The sequence below is a fragment of the Furipterus horrens genome, unplaced genomic scaffold (assembly GCF_987537825.1).
Source record: "Furipterus horrens unplaced genomic scaffold, mFurHor1.1.pri manual_scaffold_3, whole genome shotgun sequence".
Taxonomy (NCBI): Eukaryota; Metazoa; Chordata; class Mammalia; order Chiroptera; family Furipteridae; genus Furipterus; species Furipterus horrens.
In genome coordinates, this window is record NW_028327173.1 from 185,822,632 (window position 1) to 185,840,553 (window position 17,922).

Genomic DNA, 17,922 nt, shown 5'->3' on the forward strand with positions numbered 1-17,922 from the left:
AAGTTCTGTAGAACCATGTGAGGTGTGATAATGGGTTAGGGGTAATGACCAAATGACCATCCCCTGTAAGGTAGGTATCTTCTTAGGAGAATGCCATTGGTCAGAATAGCTTTGGTATTTTGTGTTGGCTGGTACATCAGTCAACCCTTGTTGCAGTGAGACTCCATGACAACACCAAAATCTCACAAGCATACGATAATAAGCATTTAACTGGCGTATATGTGAGTCTCCTGGAGCTCACATTTTGGGAATGGCCTGGCTGGCCAGCTGTGCTCCACATGTCTCTTGTTCTTGCTCTGAGATAGCAGGTTAGTTTGTGTGTGTGTGTGTGTGTGTGTGTGTGTGTGTGTGTGTGTGTATATATATATATTTTTTTTTTTTTTTACTGACAGCAGAAGCATAAGAGAGTAAGTGGAGATATATTGGGCTTCCTGAGGCCTAGGATGAGAACTGGCACAACCTATTAGCCAAAACAAGTCATGGGGCCAAACCCAGAGTCAAGGGACATGAGAAATACACCACACCTTCACTAAGAGGAAATGTAGTCACATGGCAAAGGGTATTATAAATACAAACTTGGTGAAGAGTTGGGGCCAACAAAGCAACCTACCATGGCTTTACCTTTAGCAAATTATTTTGAATATCCACAATGATGGCAAATCTTTCTCTCTCAAAGGAGCTTTGAAAAAAATTTTAGTAAAATAGCCAAGTTTATGATAAAATTAGGCTAGGTTTATCATTGGGCAGAAAGATAACTGTTAAGCACATGACATAAAATAATAAAATTTATTTCTAGAAAAATTGGTTCAAGACTATGGCATTTGGGAGCAGAATAGTTGGAATAAATATACAGTCTTCTAAGGTAATCAGTTGATTGACAGAATAACACTTACTTTGTTCTAAAAAATATTTTTAAAAAATTAACCTTATGGCTGTAGTCATGTGGCACCAGTTTGTCTCGGTGGGAAGGAGACTGAAGAGGAGGTCATCTTGATATTTCCTTTGACTAACCCTGGGAATATGTGCTTTACCTGCAGATTCTCATTGCCAAGTCCCCTCTGGCTCCCTTTACCTCATTTGTTTACACCATCAAGAAGGAAGGCCTGGTTCTTCAAGGTAAGATCCTTGGATTAAGCCGTTCTTTAGGCTGATTATGCCCAGTGCTGCTCTTGATGATTACTGCTATCTGTGCCCCTCATCGAAACTACCTCAGGACAGACTCAAAGGCCAAGGGGAATTGGCCAATGGTATTTGTCCTTGTTGCCCTGGCTGGTTTAGCTCAGTGGATTGAGCGTCGGCCTGCGAGCTAAGTGTCGCTGGTTCGATCTTCCAGTCAGGGTACATCAGAGAAGGAAAACTCTGACTCCAAAAAACCTCCGCTGCCTTGCGGCATACCTCTTCAGGGGAAAGGCTAAGGGAGTAAACCCCGACAGAAAATCCGGAGCCGGAGTCCCTAAGGCGGTTTGACGTTGTAGTCAACACCGGCAACTCCTGCGGCGCACCTGAAGCCAAGCAGTATTGACTCCGTCTTTCCCTTGGACCCTTCAGCTGCGAAGAGAGGGGGGGTCTACTGCATGGGCAACAGCAGACCCTCCATATTACCCTGCCCAGGCTCTGTAGCTTCAGCGTCATCGCAAGATGTCGATTCAACACGGGAGGAGACAGATACCGTGTCACTCCCGAGTTGGACTGCACAACCATTCTCGGCGGTGCAGATAGACTCTTAAGAAGCTACACCATCGTCTCTCGAGACGGACGGCTGCCGACGATTTGTCCTTGTGAGATGAAAGAGATGGGCGGTTATAGCAGGAATTTGATAGAAGGCGGTGATGGGGCTCAGAGAAAACTAGAATTTTCTAACAGAGTGAGATGACCAAAGAATGAGGGTCAAACCAAGCAAGCTAGGAACTGCCACCGCCTCAGTCCTCTCAGCAGATCCTGTGGCTCGAGGAAGCAGGCGGTGTGTCTCTAACACAGGAGTGCGGGACCCCACCCCGCCTCTAAGCCCTCCTGCTCAGCAGGCCTGCAGCTGTGTGGCCTGCAGCCTAGGGGCACTTTGTGTGGCTCCATGAGCACTACTTCCTCGTCTTTCTTCTGGCTGCTCCACTCCTTTCCCTGTACTCACATTCCAGCTTGGGACGAGGCCTTGCTGGCCTGGCTTGTGGTGAAGCACCCTGGCACCCACTGCCCTGCAGTGGGGTTCACTCCCACACACTGGGTCCTTAGGCAGGGAAGAAAAGCATCCAACTGCAGGTCTGTTCAGGAAACAGTGAACATGAGATCAATTCAAACACCATTGAACTTAGCCCACCGGGTCAGATGTCCCAAACTGCTTGGTCAGTTAAGAAGCTTCCCAGAAACGCCCAGGATACACATCTGTCCCCCACTGTCAGGCAGGAGGTTTCAATTCACAGAAATGCAGAGGTGACCCTATAGCCTGAAACACAGAGAACCTACATTGTCATTGCTGTCCATGGGAGACTATCTGCCCTGTAGGATTTTGTGAGTTGAATATTTTTCCCAGGTTTGTGAAACAGGGTGAGCACTTGGACAATCCCCAGGGAGACACACTGCACTGCAGAGATCTAGCAGGAATCTGTGGGGCAGGCTAGACAGGTCATGCTTGTGACTGCGGAACAGGCGACAGCCTTCCTTTCCCTTCCCTTCTAAAATGTCCGCTTCGTAACGGACCCGGAAAGCAGTGTGTTTGTTTGGTTCCACTGAGCTCCACAGCAGGGACTCGGGTCCAGGGAAATTTGGGGTAAGAACTACTGACCTTTGGCTCTTAGCCTTTGACTTATGCTATCCAAGTTCCTTGGTAAATATTTTTTTTACAATTGCAAATATTGTTTTCTGACAAAGAAGCAGAGATTTTAAGACCAGATTAGGCAAAGCAAACAGCAGGCCCCTTTGTTACATACTCTCTAAGGGTGTATAACTAATAAGCAATCAGAAGGCTAGAGTTTTATTTACCCAGTGCACAGTGGGGCTTTGGCTCTTCGTTTTTAGAGCCTTTCCTAAAAGATTAGAAGTCTACTAAAAAAAGCAAACTTAGATGAAGATTTCAAGAAATTATATGGAAGATTTTAGGCCAATTTCGGGGGGGGAGAGCCAGTTCTACCCAGATGGCTTGTATTGAAAGTTTTGGCGTTTTGGCATTTTGGCAAATAGCATTTCTAAGCTGGATCTGATTTGGATAACTCTTATGATAGTATTTGTGGAAACAACATTCACAGTGTTGCCTCTCTGACACTCATTGCTAAGATCATGATTTTGACAGGAAAGAGGAAGTTGTTAGAGAAAGTAAAGACTGGAATTACAATCAACTGGTCAAATTTTAAAAACTACAAAGAAAGCCTATTAGAAAAAGTTGGAAAACAGGGGAGAATATAGGTCACTAAAGGAGACTGACCTGGAGCTGTGTGTCCAGGAAAGAACAAATTTCAGGAAAGTGTCCAATGATCCAAGAACCTCAAGGAATAAATAAAAATGTCTTGAGAGACAGCGGAGCCTCACCTGGTTACTTTGAGAGCTGTTTTATCCGTCCACTTCCCTGAAGCTAAACCTCTGTCCCTGAGGTTTTCTGCTGCAGCAAAAACCCTCTGCCCCTGTCAGCCATGCCACTGAATACAAACCTCTGGGCAGGCCCGTCCTCTAGCTGTGTGCTCCCAGGACTTTGGCAAACCAAAAGAAGCTGTGATCTTCAAAAAAACGGTGACCCCTCCATTATTGGAGAGACCCCCCCCCTCCCACCTTGGATTTCTGTCCTTGCTGTTGTATGATCTTGAGAAAATCTCTGGCACACTAGTTTTGTCAGCTTGAAAATGACGATGCTGACCTTGATTCAGTCCTTTGCAAGTTAGTCACAACCCATTATCGGGTGATAAAGTGAAATGAATGAGTCACCACCAGCATATTTTATTGTTTCATGAAATATCTGTTGTGGAATTTCAGCATGGAGGTTGCAATGCAAATGATTTTCTTACTGAGATTGTAGTCATTGGCCTGCGTGACCTCTCAAGGCCTTCCCAGCGTCAGCTGTGTCTGATTCTCCTGGGAGATGGTGTACTTTTCACTCACTCAGCCCAGTCAAGTATATCCTTGAGATCTCCACACACAGGAACATAAAAGCTTATTTTTGCCCCCACTCTTAGCAGATGACTGAACTAAAAAACACCTGCACATTTCCCCAGGTTTAAAGTAAAGAAACCTTTGATCCCAGGGTAGTAACCCTGGTAGGTACCAGCAGTTGGGGCCAATGGGCTTCTCTTGTGGGAGGGGCTGCTCTGGCATGATAGCCCTGGCTGGCATGGCGGTCGGTACCTAGAGCTGGAGAGGGGAGCAGTATGCAGCTCATGCCTGAGAGGTGCAGGGACAGAGAGAGGAAGGGCTGGATGAGGGAGGGCTGCTTCTGTGACACCAACTAAAAGAGAAACTGCCGGCCAGCCACCTGTGGCTCTACATTCAGGCGTTGTAATGGAGCCAGCCTGGAGTGGTGGGAAAGAATAACCCAAACAGGCTACCTTTCTTGAAGTGCAGGTGTTCGAGGGGACCATTAGTGAATGTGGGAATGATCCCTCAGTGCCTTTTATCCCCTTAGAAGCCCCAAGATGCCTACTGGCCTGATAACCAGGCCGGGTTGTAATACCTGAAGAGCCCCCGAGTGTGCAAGCACAGGGAGGGAATAAAAGGTGGGGCCAGAATTCGATTTCCCACTCCACAGGCCATTCTCCTCAACGGTTCTCAAGGATTAGGATGCTGGGAACAGCCAGCAACCGGGGGCCTGATACCCTTCCCGCCACTTTGTTCCCTGGGACGGAGGGACAATGAAACGGCAGGCTGGAGAGATGGGGGCGGGGGGAGGGAGCATGCTTAGAGATTTCTCAGGCTGCTTTTTGAAACACTTGAAGGAGCTGGTCCATGCTATTGTTGTAGTAAAATGGAGAACAGAACTATTCTCCTTTTGCGGAAAAAAAAAAAAGAAAAAGGAAAAGAAAGAAAACCCACCCTCCCAGCATCTTCAGGAGGCCGCCTGGCTCAGGCCATTACCATGGTAATACCGCCGTTTGCATCTTCTTTGTCGGGGATCCTGTCTCTCAGGGTTGGGCCCAAGACCCTGGAAATACTTAGGCCCCAAAGGCGAAAGAGCTCACAGCCACCAGCTTCTGAGGGTTCAACTCTGAGAAGGACTAGGTCCCAGCAGAGGGTGGTTCTTTTTTGTACAAGTGAAGTGGGAAAGGTGAAGGCATGGGGGGAGGTGTCCTTAATCCATTATCCTTTGTCCCCAGAGTTCACCATGAAAACCCCAGAACCACTGAGCAGAAAAGCTCAGAGGTTTGGCTAGCCCAGAGTGAGGCCCAGGGATGCCAGGACCTAGTGGAGAGCGAAAAGCAGGAGTCAGCTTTAAAATGGCCTTTAGTGGGGTGGGCCCACAGAACTGCATGATTGCACAGGGGAGGGAGGGCTCACGGACCCCAAAGTGACTCGCATCTGCTCCGGTTGTGTCCTGTGTTCCCCCAGAAAGTCCCAAAGGTGTCACCTGGAACAGGGATCCCTGGGCCTCTGTTGTCATAGCCAGGAATGAAAATCCTGTAATGAAAAGCAGCCAGGCTGTGTGGTTGACGCTGCAGGGAACCTGGGGAGAACTTGGGGCCCGACTCTCTGGGGGCCACCCAGGCTTTTGCGTGGCTCATCGCAATAAAGGCCTGCCAACCTGGTAAAGAAGCAGACCCAAGGGAGAGGCTGACCAGGGAGGATGAAAAGGCTGAGTCCAGAGGGGCTCCTCCTGGTTGCTCTGCCTTCGCTGCGCTCCCCTTCTCTTCAGGAATCCAGGGAGCATTGGAAAAACAAAAGCCAGACTGTTTGGAACAGGACAGAATGAATGGCTTAGTTTCTCAGTAGGGCAGAACTGTTTTTTCATATTGTTTTTAAAAAGATCAAAATCAGGTATGACAGCTTGCATTTGGATTCTGATGCTGTCCTTGACTTAACTGGTTTGAATGCACAGCATAAACCTTGGGGTGGAGATGGGGAACCTAAGGGGAGCCTCAGGGACCCTGAGATAGATCCAGAGAAGATGCTGGAAACAAAACTAGTTTCCTGTTTTTCTAACCACCTAATATAGGGACTTGGAAGAAACCAGAAAACAAAGAAGTAAAACAATGATGTTTTAAGAGCTGGAAAGAGCTATGTGCCTCATCTTTCTTGTAAAATCAAGAGTGGTTGTTTGATTGCCTTTTAAAGCATATTGGGAGAGACATTAATCTCCTCTATTTGTTCCCTTGTCACAAAGTTGGGTTAAGTTAGATTCTTCTACTCCATTTTCTTAGTCACTGAGCCAACTGGATGATTTACTGAAAAATTCTTTCCCCCCAAATACCACCCACCATCTGAGTTCATCAGATTTCAGTCTGAATCAGTAACCTATCTAAATGTTTTCTGCCTGGTGGACTCAAAGTGACCCAGGAGATTCTCAATCTATTTCCATCCAGGTATGGCAGTGTCTGCTTGGTAAATGCCACCCACACACCTGGCACAGCCTGGGCAGAGAGCCCTGGGATTCAGTGGAGCAGAGAGAGTGAACTTCTCCCCAAGAGGTCACAGAAGAGAGGCCTGTACCATTGTCCCTGGGCTGCTAGGTGCCACTGCAGCCTCAGAAACTCACCCAGGCCAAAGCATTGCCTTATGCAGCTTCTGCCTGCTTGGGGACGAGCTTCCCAGAGGAAATGAGAAAGGACTTTTGCCTGCCCAGTTCTCTTCTTCTCTTTTAACATGGATTTCACATTCCCGCCCTCCACAGCATTTTCCCTTACGGGCCCTCTGCTTTGTTCTTTTTTTTTTTTTTTAACTCTGGTTTTGAGACTCAAAGAGGGATTTGTTTTGAGTGCATGCCAAATTTGCATAAATGGTTTATTGCACACATCATTCCATAACTTGCTTTTGTCCTTTAACATGTTTTTGCAGTATATCCATGTTGATACACATAGATCATGTTCTTTCACTTCAGTGGAGGTGTCCTTATCTATTGTTTGAATATACCATATGTTCCTTTATTGATGGAAATTTCAATTATTTGTTAATTTAATGGATTCTGTTGCACATGTTTCTTGGTATGCAGGTGTGAGGGTTTCTCCGGGTATATATCAAAAAGTAGGAAGACTGGTCAGAGGTTATGTAGTTGAAGTCTGAATGGCCAGGAGAACAGCTAAATTGTGGGAGAAAAGGGATGAATATTCAGGAACACATTCTCTTCCAAGGAGTACGGTTGCAGAGATTAGGTCCCATGGTGCAATAGTACAGACCCTAGGTCTGGGCTCATTGCATAATGTTGAAATTCAGCTCGTGTTAAAAATGCTATCAGGACCCTCTTCAGTAGAGTCTAAGGTAGAGAAGTGGGGTATCAGAACTAGTAATGACACTATCAGTCAGCACCCAAAAATCTTGGTCCCCCACCCAAAGCAGGACCTGTCTCAAGTGGAAACTCCAGTATGTGTTTTGCTGTTACGCACTGTGCAAGAAAGATATTTGAACAACTGCTACTAGTGCTTATAGCACAGGGCAGAGTATGAATTTCAGCCCAAAGTCACAGACTAAACACTTTCTTTTCCCCAAAATGTTTTCTTCCTGTCTCCACAACTTTTGAAAACATGGAACAAAGTGTTAGTTGGAAGAAGGTTATAGAGCAAAACTCTGTTCCAAGGCCTAAACTATAGTTAGCCTGAATCCACACTCCTCTTTTAGGCCCTGGAAGCCATTTGGCTATCTTTGCAGAGTTAACAATTTGCATCTGTGAAAATGCCCAGGTAATAATACCAAAAGATGCTAAATCCATCCAGGTTGTTGATTTTCTTTGAAAACCTTTTCCAAAAGGACTTGGTGTTCTTTCTGGAATTTGACTTCAGCTTTATTCAGTGAGCTCAGTTTAGCAGGTATGTGTTGAGCATCTATTCTTTACAAATCATGAGGCTTTCATAATCTAGTTATTTCAAAACAAAATAAGTTTAATCGAAGCCAAATTGTGACACAGTTTATCAAGGTCCAAAAACGGAATATGGAGGGATAGAGGAGATAGACCTGTTCCCACTAGGGTGACTGAGAAAAGTTCCCGAGAACACGTGGGGCTTAAACTGGATGTGAGCTCCTGAATACTGATGAAAACGGGCATTCCATTGCCTTTTGACAGAGACCAGTTTTCTTTTGCCGTTTGAGGATAGATTTGGGGACACTGGGGAATGCTGATTAGTGCCATGTGACTAATGAATCATGCTGACTAATGTGTTCTAAATGGATTGATTCAACAATAAAGGGAACACTGAGAGTCAAGAGTTCAGATCCTGAATTTCACCATGAACTATAAATCACTTAGTCTCAGTACTTCATTTGTTTTGTCAATTAAAATGTGCTCATGATGAGAATCCAAGTCACCTTGACTAGAAAGTGCTTTACAAGCCTTAAGGATAACAGAAATGCTTCCCAACAACAGCCAGGACAGGCTTACGCAACCTTGGGTTATTCATAGCACATACAGAATCAGAATGGCCATCACATGCTGCAACTTAGCCATGCGAAACTTGTATTTCCTCACACATGCCATGAGGACTGACAAACAGGGCATTGCACTCATGGAAGCAGACACATAGAGGAGCTTTTGAAAAGTCTTCCTATCTACCGACTGGGGCGTCTGTGTTTTTCTACAACAAACATCACCGCAGAACTAAGAGCTTGCCCTGCACACACGGCCCTTTCTCTCTTTTGACATGTCCCCAGCTCGACTGCTTGAGAACCTGGCCTTGCGTGTCCAGATGTTTACTGAATTCTGAAGGCCCCCCCAAAGGGCCCAGGTTCTTTTGTTGCTCTCCAAATAATTTCCCACAGAGACTGACCGATGTCCTGAAGGAGCCCTTCAATAGGGAGGATAAATGGAGGCAGATGAAGACATGACCCCCTGAGGCTCGCCCACGTCCACGCTAACAAAGGGTCTGAGGCACAAACTTGTAAGGAGCATTTTGGTTAGCAGCGTCCCTTCGAGAGGCCAAGTGTCCCCCACAGGGCAGCTTTCAACAGCTACCATCGCAGTGGAAGTCCTGGGCACTTGTTAAGGGCTGTGCTGTGCTAGGTGTAGCACAAAACATCTAAATCATGGCCCCCTGCCCTTGTGAGCACTTCCTGGCTACAGATGGAAGCTGGCTTTCTCAGGGGAAACCTGGGGGTAGAAGAGGAAGCCAAAGAGGGGCTCCAGCTTCTCCAGATGACCTCTTCCCACCTAGCCCAGAAAGACTCCCTTTCATCTGTAGCTATTCGCAGTCAAGCCTGGGCTGTAGGACCTGAACCCCTCCCTGTGCTGTGTAATAGGCAGGTATACATGTAAGTGGACCGCTGCTGGAAGGAAAGCTTCTCTTAGACCACTAGTGAGAAGTTCGTGCATTGCATGACGGCAACGTTTTTGTTTCAAACTTTCTTTCTCTCCCTCTTTTATTTTTTCCTTTAGGCCAACAGAGGCCATAGGGACACTATGACCTTTGTCTAGAGCTGATGGGGACGTGATTTGTGAAATGAAACAGGACTATACTGCTTGGAAGAAGGAAATGGAAGCCAGTGTAATGGGGATTAATTACTTGATTGCTGTTGGGATGGTAACAGATTTTCCCCCATACCATTGAGCCAGCCATCTCAGACCTAGCAGGGAAGGTGAAGATGAAGACGTCTTTGTTCAGGCCTCTAGATGCGTGGGTCTGTAGGCTTTGCTGCCATGGGATGTCAACAGCCATAATAATAATAATTTGCACTTACATAGCACCTTTCAGCCCAGCACCTCAAAGCCATTTAGCCACATTAATTAATTAAAGCCCACAATCCCCCTGGGGAGAGGAGGAGGATGACTAACAGGATTTGTAATTACAGGAGGGAACATTTCCGAATAAAGTATTGTCCACCAAATAAAAAGAGGAGGTGTATAAGAATTGGGGTCTCCAGAGAGTAACTGATTCAGCAATGAAACCATGGAAAGATGGGGCAGGCTGGGGGCGGGTATAGGCATGGGGTGGGGGGGTCTGGTGCTATGTCAGAGGGAGGTTGATGGGCTCAGAATTGGCTGACAGGTTTGGATCTAACTGAGAAGCGGCACATGTATGGTATTAGTGGCACAACTATTGTGGTGTAAATTCAAGTTTCACTAATATATTGTGTATGGCCCTGAAGAACAAAGAGTGAGAGTCTTGCAGTATTTAATAAAGGATGAAATGATTTCTTTAGATTTAAAGCCCAAAGCCGGGCCAGTCAATTAGCAAATAAATCAATTGGTGACCCATAGGAAATTCAGCTGTTTCCAGCACACCCAACCTACCCCCTCCTGCCATAAGGCTTCCCACCAAAGCTCCAAGATCAGTTCAGTGCAAGGCTTGGGGGCTTCATCTCCTTCAAAGCCAGGTGTCAAATCTTCCCAGCCTTTGGCATTGGGACCTCTCTTACTCAAGTTGTTAGTGACCCTAAGCTGTCCTCTATATAACCACTTTGTACCTGCTCCTCCTACAGAGTAGCATGTTCTCGGAGGCTAGAATCAAGTCTTGTCCTGTGCCCTATCTCGTACTGTGCCCAACAGAGTGCTGTGCACAAAGTAGGTAACAGACTGGTTAAGAATAGCTGTAACAACTCAGTATTTATTGAGCACATATCAGGTGCTAAGGTGAAGCTCAGAAACAATAGGATATGAGCATCGTCTTTGAGAACTCTGTTACAGAGAATGGAAAAGACTCATATTCTACTACTAATAATATAAAACAGAATAAAGTAAAATGACGTGATAGATGTGCATTCAAGCCATGTGCTGCCAGGGTGAAAGAGGGAATGCTTCATTGAGCTGCGATGAATCAGGGAAGGCGTTCCTGGAGAGCAGACAGTGCTCTGGGCATTGGAAGGTGAGAATGGTTTTGGGAGACCTAGAAAAGCTGGGGGAGGCTGACTTTACAGACTGTGGTCCTTTGTCTTCCTCTGAGTGAGGTGCATTTTAAGAGCTTGTGGTCTTCAATAGGACATTTGTGAAAACCAAGCTGAGTTTTTGCAGCTGATTAAATGTAAATTTTCCATGAGTTCTTATTACACGAATTGGCTGATTTCAAACATCAAGGGAGTATTTGAGAAATTAGGAAAGATAGTTCTCTGTAACTATTCATTCAGTCTCTCTTACACATTTTCACTGTCCACCAAGAAAGAAAAGCAGAAGAATTCACGTAGTGAAACAGGGCTCTCATAGGTGTCTGGAAAAGGTACAAGGAAAACATCTCGATCACAAATGTCAAAGATTACATGCTTCCCTCCTTGAGACTTTTTTTTTTTTTTTTTTTTTTTGACCCCTGTACACACTAAGACAGAGCTCTACACCCAGCAATTAACAAACCGATCCTGGTTCTCTCCTGCTCCAAGGCCCACCAGGGCGTTTCACCGCAAACCGTACTGCCAAGACAGGACTAAGCGCTGTCTCTGCACTGTGCCAGTTCTTATTGAGTGTTACCGCATGTCTGACACACACTGCATGTGCCGGAGCTTCTGTAGTCTCCCTACAGTCTGACAAGGTAGGACTTTTAGCCTTCCTTCTTCCAGGTGAGGAACCAGGCAAGAAAAGTTCAGTCTCCTGTTAGAAAGGGATGGAATGTGGATTTGAACCCAGCCAGTCTTGCTCCTTCCTCTCTCACTCCTCACTCATGCTGTAGTTCTGTTCATATCTGTTATCACCTCTCTTGGTCATCCACAATTCACTCAAGTACTCAGCATAGCACCATAGACGTAATAGGAGCTCAGCGAATATTTTCTGAAAGAAGGAATCACCAGTGCAGTACTAGTGTTTCGAGCTGCACTGGGAGAAGTCGCTGCAGAAAGCTTGGGCTGTCGTGCTGAGAATATGGTAGAGGCCCCATCACTGCCTTCTTCTCTTTCCTCCATTATTAAAGAGAAGGAGCCATGTGCGGGACAGTTGCCCCAGGAAATGTTCACAAGAAAGAAGACACAGGCAGTATTCATGAGCTGCAAGTCTGCCAAGCTGGTACCACTCATGAGATGCTAGTGAAGTGTCTTGTATTGTTAATTACTTTTATTGCACTTGGACATGATGTAGTGCTTTTTTTCCTTGGTGTGTATACATACATACACGTATGACAAAGCCCAACGTTGTCTCCCCAGTTGTGCTAGCATCCTTGCCACTCTGTGGATGTGCCGCAGCCCTGGTGAGGCTTCAGAAGCACGTAGTCCCTATCCACCCAGAGAGCGAACATTTCTGGATTAACCCAGAAGTGCTGGGCTCTATGCATAGTGTCTTTTATGTTGTATGTTGTGAGCCAAGTTCCTGCTCAGAGACGAGATTGTAAAAGTTTGTCCGGCCAAACCAGACCTGCCAAGTGACAATGCTGGAGATGGGGAATGAGGATTAGGTAATGGGAGAGAGGGGGATGAAGGCAAGAGGAAGTGCAAAATATCAGATTCTGACCTAAAAACTCTGCCATTAAAGCCACTTGGGAGTGTCATTTTTTCCCCCAAGCTTTCATTTTAATATCATCACCATCATTTGCACCCTGCGGCTGTGAAAGGGCTTTCTTTGTTCCACTACAGAATTCAACAGAGGCCCCTTTTGCTCACATGGAAGGCAGAAGCCCATCACACTTCCCAGAGGAATAGCCTAAGTGTTGGAGAGAGCACGTTGCCTACTTCTCTACATTTCATTGAGGATAGGTTTCAGATGGAGCACAAGTTCTCCAGAACTCCAAATACAGGTGGGAGGAGAGAAGACCAATACATAGTGGGCGTATATCAGGACAGACTTCTGCGTACACAAACAACCTCCAAAATCTCAGGGACTTCAAGTGTCCAGGCTGCTGTCCTCCACGTGACGTCAGGATTTCATCTCAGTATCGCAACAGTAGGGGCCGGGCGGGGGGAGGCAGGAGAGGTTGTGCACTGGCACTTAGAGGGACATTTCTTTTCTCTCAGCCAGGCCGTCATAGCCACTCCCAACTCCAAGGAGGAGGGAAGCCCAAACCCCTACCCCACCCCGTACTCTGAAGGGAAGGAGCACCGAGTGTTGGTGAGCACGTCGAGTGTCTGCTACAGACGGCCAGACTCAGTGAGCTGGCAAATGGCCCCTTTCACGTGCCCCCCTTTCCCTTGGATTCATGGGCATGTATCGAAGACTGATACCGGAGTGCTGAGGAAGGAGGACCAAGCAGGTTTGCAGCCCATTTTAGTCTCCTGGAGAACCTGTTCGCTGTGGGTACTTTTCCTTTCCCTTGGACCTACCAGACGCTAGTGACATTCGGAAAGGGTAATCGGTTAAAGAGAGCTGTGGCCTGATTTCAGTAACACATCTAAGATGGAACAGCTCATTTTGAGTCGCCCGGAACCACCGTGCTTTGTGTGAAAAGGCTTCTGAAAATGTGCCCTTCTGTCTCCATTCCTCCCCTCTAACCAGACATGATTCACATTCTCTCTAAGCCCTGTGACTTTTCCAGAAAGCAGCTCTCCCAGCAGCAGAGAGAGAAACAGAAACTTTCCCTTATTATTCTTCTAATAATGAATTCCTGCTCTAAGTGGGCTGCTTCCATGTGTTTTCAGTCAAGTGCTGATGGCAGCCTTGCCGGGGGACATTTCCAAGAGGCCTGGGACATAGCAGACGAGGGCTCGTATTGACACGAGCTGCTCTCAGTTTTCCTTCCAGTTCAGCCCTCCTGAGGCCTGAAATCAGAGATGAGAAATGATTCACAAGATCCTGCTGGTGGACAAACATGGCTGCCACACCTCTTTGCTCCTTTTAACTAAGTAAAAAGTCACAGTTTTACAGCTTCCCTCCGAGAGATTTGTAGACCTGGATCTTAGTAACTTAAAAGGACTTAACTTTCTCAGGCCAGACCTCCTGTCCACAGGACTCAAGCAGAGTCTGGGCTTACCCTGACATCGTAAGAACAAAGGGAGACGTGAGGTCGCACCATTGCCTGCCTAAAACCTAATCTCAAGTCCACAATATGCTTCCAAGCTAGCACTGGTGGGAGGCCACGTTTGCTAAGGAGTTCCACTTACTCGTTCTCCCCAAAAGCAAATATCTTCAGATAATAATTCAGTTTCAAATTGCCTACATGGAACTTGTACAAACCTTAGTTATGGACAGGCTCTTCTCATGGAGAAAAATCTCAGGTAAAAGGGGACAGGTGTTATTAAGGAGATGGGTGGCCTGGAATTGGAAGGCCTTTGCAAGCAAAAACAGCTCTGGGGATTTATTACCTTAGAGTTCCTGCTTCTCTCTGCATTTCTACCCAAGGCCACTCTCTCCCCCAACAGACGTGCTCTAGAGACTGTAGTTCTGCTTACTCAAAACTCGAGCTGGTGTGTGGCTCATCATGGCCTCTTGAGTTCCTCTCTCTACCCTTCAGCCTTTCAACTTAAGTCCCCATTGGCTTTTTTCCTTGGTATTTCCTAGTTAAAATTCCAAAGACAGAATCTCATTGACTGGGGTTTATCTTACTGTTTTGTCTCAGATAACGTCATTGGTCACTAGCCAGACAGTTAGTTGTGGGCTGAGGGGGAGCTGCCCGGATGTGGGCAGGGAAGCTCCCACTGGAGGGGCTGTGAGAGGAGACAACAGAGATGAGCTCCAGCGCACTCTGTGTCCTTGACCAGATTGCTTCAAGGACATTCATTCTCTCTTGCTTTTTCCTCCCCTCCTTATCCCTGGCACAGCCTAGACCCCTATTACTGCTCATCCCCAACCCCTGACTGCAGTATCCTGCTCCTCGCCTTGTTGAAGCACCCAAGTAGCGTGAGTGAGTGGGAAGGAAGAGCTCTTAAAATCAGTGAATATGAGGAAGATTGGGGAAGGTATGGGATGGAAGGAGAAAAGGAAATGAAGTCCTTTTCTGGTTAAAGAAAATCTCATCTTTACCATGGGATCCAAGTCCCTTTTCCTCTTTCTTCCAATCTTTGGAGCAATTTCCCTTCCCCTTAAATTAGACATCAACAGAAGCAAGAGAAACTTCATCGAGGGACCCTGACTGACCAGAGTGGGAAGATAATCTAGTCCATTCATCCCTAAGACCTTCCTTGACTCCTGTGAGATTCTCTGGTCCCCATTCCAGATCTTTGCCTTTCCCCAGGCCCCCACCCTCAGGCCTCATGGAGCCCTGGGTCCAGATCCTGGAATAACAAGCCCCGCACAATTTACCATCAAACTAAGATTTAGGTCACAAGTGAAGGACTCTTGTTTAGATGAGGTCTTTGCCAACTGTGTTCTCCTGAGATGCCCAAAGCTCTTCATTGGCAGTTTCCACAAGTGTTCATGTTTTTAGAGGACTGGCCATGTGTGGTGTTTCCCTGCTTCAAGTGAGTGTGCGAAGCTTTGTCTGAAGTCATACATCTATGAGCTGACTAAGGGAAAACCTGAATTGTGATACAAGGCTTTTCCTTCCATTTAGAGACCATAACATCTACACCTCATCAGATGGTTAAACGGCCAAACCAGCCCAGTTCAGATTTCAGTCTTTCCTATTCTTTTGAGTGGACATAAGGCTAGAAATGAATTAGAGGCAAATGTAAACAACCCCGTATTTCTCTGCTCTTTCCTGAGCTCCAAGTATGTATTGATTAAATCATCGGTCAACCCTTGTCCCGTGACAGACACTTTTATCTACTGACTAAAGTTGCATTTTCCCTATGATGGCAGAACAGGCAGTTCTGATGGTATTTCTAAACCTGCTGCTGTGGGATTCTAGAGCCAGTGCCTCTGGGCCACTTCCAGATTTCTGCTCATTCCATTTAGAATCTTGGGTTGAAGTCTGTTGCTATTGGCTGTCCCTGGGACCCAAGAACCCATCTGGGGTTTGTCCAGCCTCTCTCGTCCAACACCATCATCCCAACTCTCGAATCATTACCATTTCAACATCTTAAAAGTTGATGTAGAGATGAAGCAGAAGCCAGTTTGGCTTTCTCCCAGTTCTTGAGGCCCCTCTGGGGTTAATCAGCAACCACCTATCTTTGTGTTAATAACATAAGCCTCTCTAACTAGAACACCTGGAGGAAACTCAAAGGAAGACTTTAAGATGAAGCCAATTTTGCAGTAATTATTCTCACCATTACTCTGTTTTAAGCTGGACTCAGACTTTCCAGTCAAAGTTGCTTGCTAAACCCCGTGAGTCTGTAGCTCTCAATGTTCCTTAAGCCACCTTGGGTTTTCACATTTCATACTCACATCTCAGCTCTAAAGTCTCCTTATGCCTTGAACTTCAGGCACCATCTCCCTACGTCAGGTACACAGGGTTTAATGAAATGTCCTGAGTGCACCTCACTGGTGGCATTCTTCAGTGGTATCTTCCCAGCCCTTCTCCCACCCTCCCAGCCCATCCTTATGGTACTGTTCACACCACTGGAAAAATAATAGCCCTAAACTCTAATTGCTGACAGCTTCTCTTAGTAACTTACCCAAATGGGTTTGGGTGTTAGGTGATTGCCTATTTGGGGAAAGGGGGTAGGGGTTGGGGAGGTGGAAATGGTGGTGGGGGACACATGGAAAACAGTTCCCTGCTATATTAGTCTGCTAAGGCTGCCGTAACAGAATACCATAGAACAGCCTAACAACAGAAATATATTTCTTCACAGTTCTGGAGGGTGGAAGTCTAAGGTCAAGGTGCCAGCAGGTTTGGTTTCTCCTGAGACCTTTCTCCTTGATTTACAGACACATCTTCTCTCTGTGTCCTCCCATGGCCTTTGCTTTGTGTGCACTCTTAGTGTCTTTTCTACTTGTAGGGACACCAGTCTTATTGGATTAGGGTCCCACTTTTATGACCCCATTTAATTTTAATTACCTTCTTTTAAGGCCCTATCTCCAAATACAGCCATATTGGGGGTTGGGGCTTTAATATATGAATGCAGGGAGCAGGGCACGATTCAGTCCACAACACCTGCCATAACTTTTTTTCCTCAAAAGGTCGTCTCCCATCCTCCAGTGCGGCCCTTCTAATTCTGAGTGAGAGAAAAATAGATATTGGTCAAGAAATGGCAGGTGTGACTCTGCACAGTCAGTCTGAAAAAGGCTGAGCTAGGTAGGGAGGGTGGCTGAGATAGGCAGCGTGAAAAGGTGGATGGATGGATGGATGGACGGATGGATGGATGGATGGACAAATACATGATGAGATGGTTGCATGAACATACAGATGGATAAATACACGACGTGTAGTACATTGATGGCACCAGGAAAGCTACTACATTCTATTTCTTTAGAGTTGCAGGTTTTTCAGTACAAGGATCACAAAATCAAATGCTCAGGTTAGATGGGTAACAGAGTTGCAAAAAGAGGCCAGTTTGCAATGATAGGGAGTAGTGTTTGACAAATTGGAAAGAGTATGACTTGCGCAAAGGTACAGTATGTACTCAGCTCTGGCCAATTGTTATGTTACTTTGTGGGATGCAAGCCTAATGCTGCCAGAACTTCTGACTTTTCAAGGGAAGTCAGAAATCTGGATTTTTCAAATAAAATCGTTTTTAAAATAAATCTTTACATTATGGAAACCTATTCAGAATTGATAAGATATTGGGTGGGCCAAGTAAACACATTTATAATCTGAATGAACCCTGGAGACTGCCAGATTTCCACTCTTGGAAGAGTAGAAAGATATCTGTAATGTCATCACATGAGGATGTAGGTGTTTAAGAGCTTGGGCTCATGAGCATACTGCCTGGGTTCACATTCCAGCCCACTACTTCCTAGCTTTGTAATCCTGAGCAAGTTATGCATGTAACTCAGAGTTGTTATAAGGATGAGATTAGTTAAGACATGTAGAAGCCTAGAACAGTGCCTGCTGCCTAATGACAAAGCAGTAACTGAGCCAGTGTTATCAGGTAGTATCACTAAACCTTGTGGTTTCCTCCTCTGTAAAATGGGGGCAAAAGTTGCCT

General features: G+C 46.1%; 1 protein-coding gene across 1 annotated transcript in view; it reads left to right on the top strand.

Annotated features, from left to right (window-relative positions):
* The window catches only part of RAD51B (RAD51 paralog B), a 556,308-nt gene that overhangs the window by 505,798 nt on the left and 32,588 nt on the right, over nucleotides 1-17,922 (top strand). Inside the window, exon 10 of the mRNA XM_090271032.1 lies at nucleotides 1,038-1,116. Within this exon, the coding sequence (XP_090127158.1) occupies nucleotides 1,038-1,116 (79 nt within the window). The remainder of the gene's footprint in view (nucleotides 1-1,037; nucleotides 1,117-17,922) is intronic.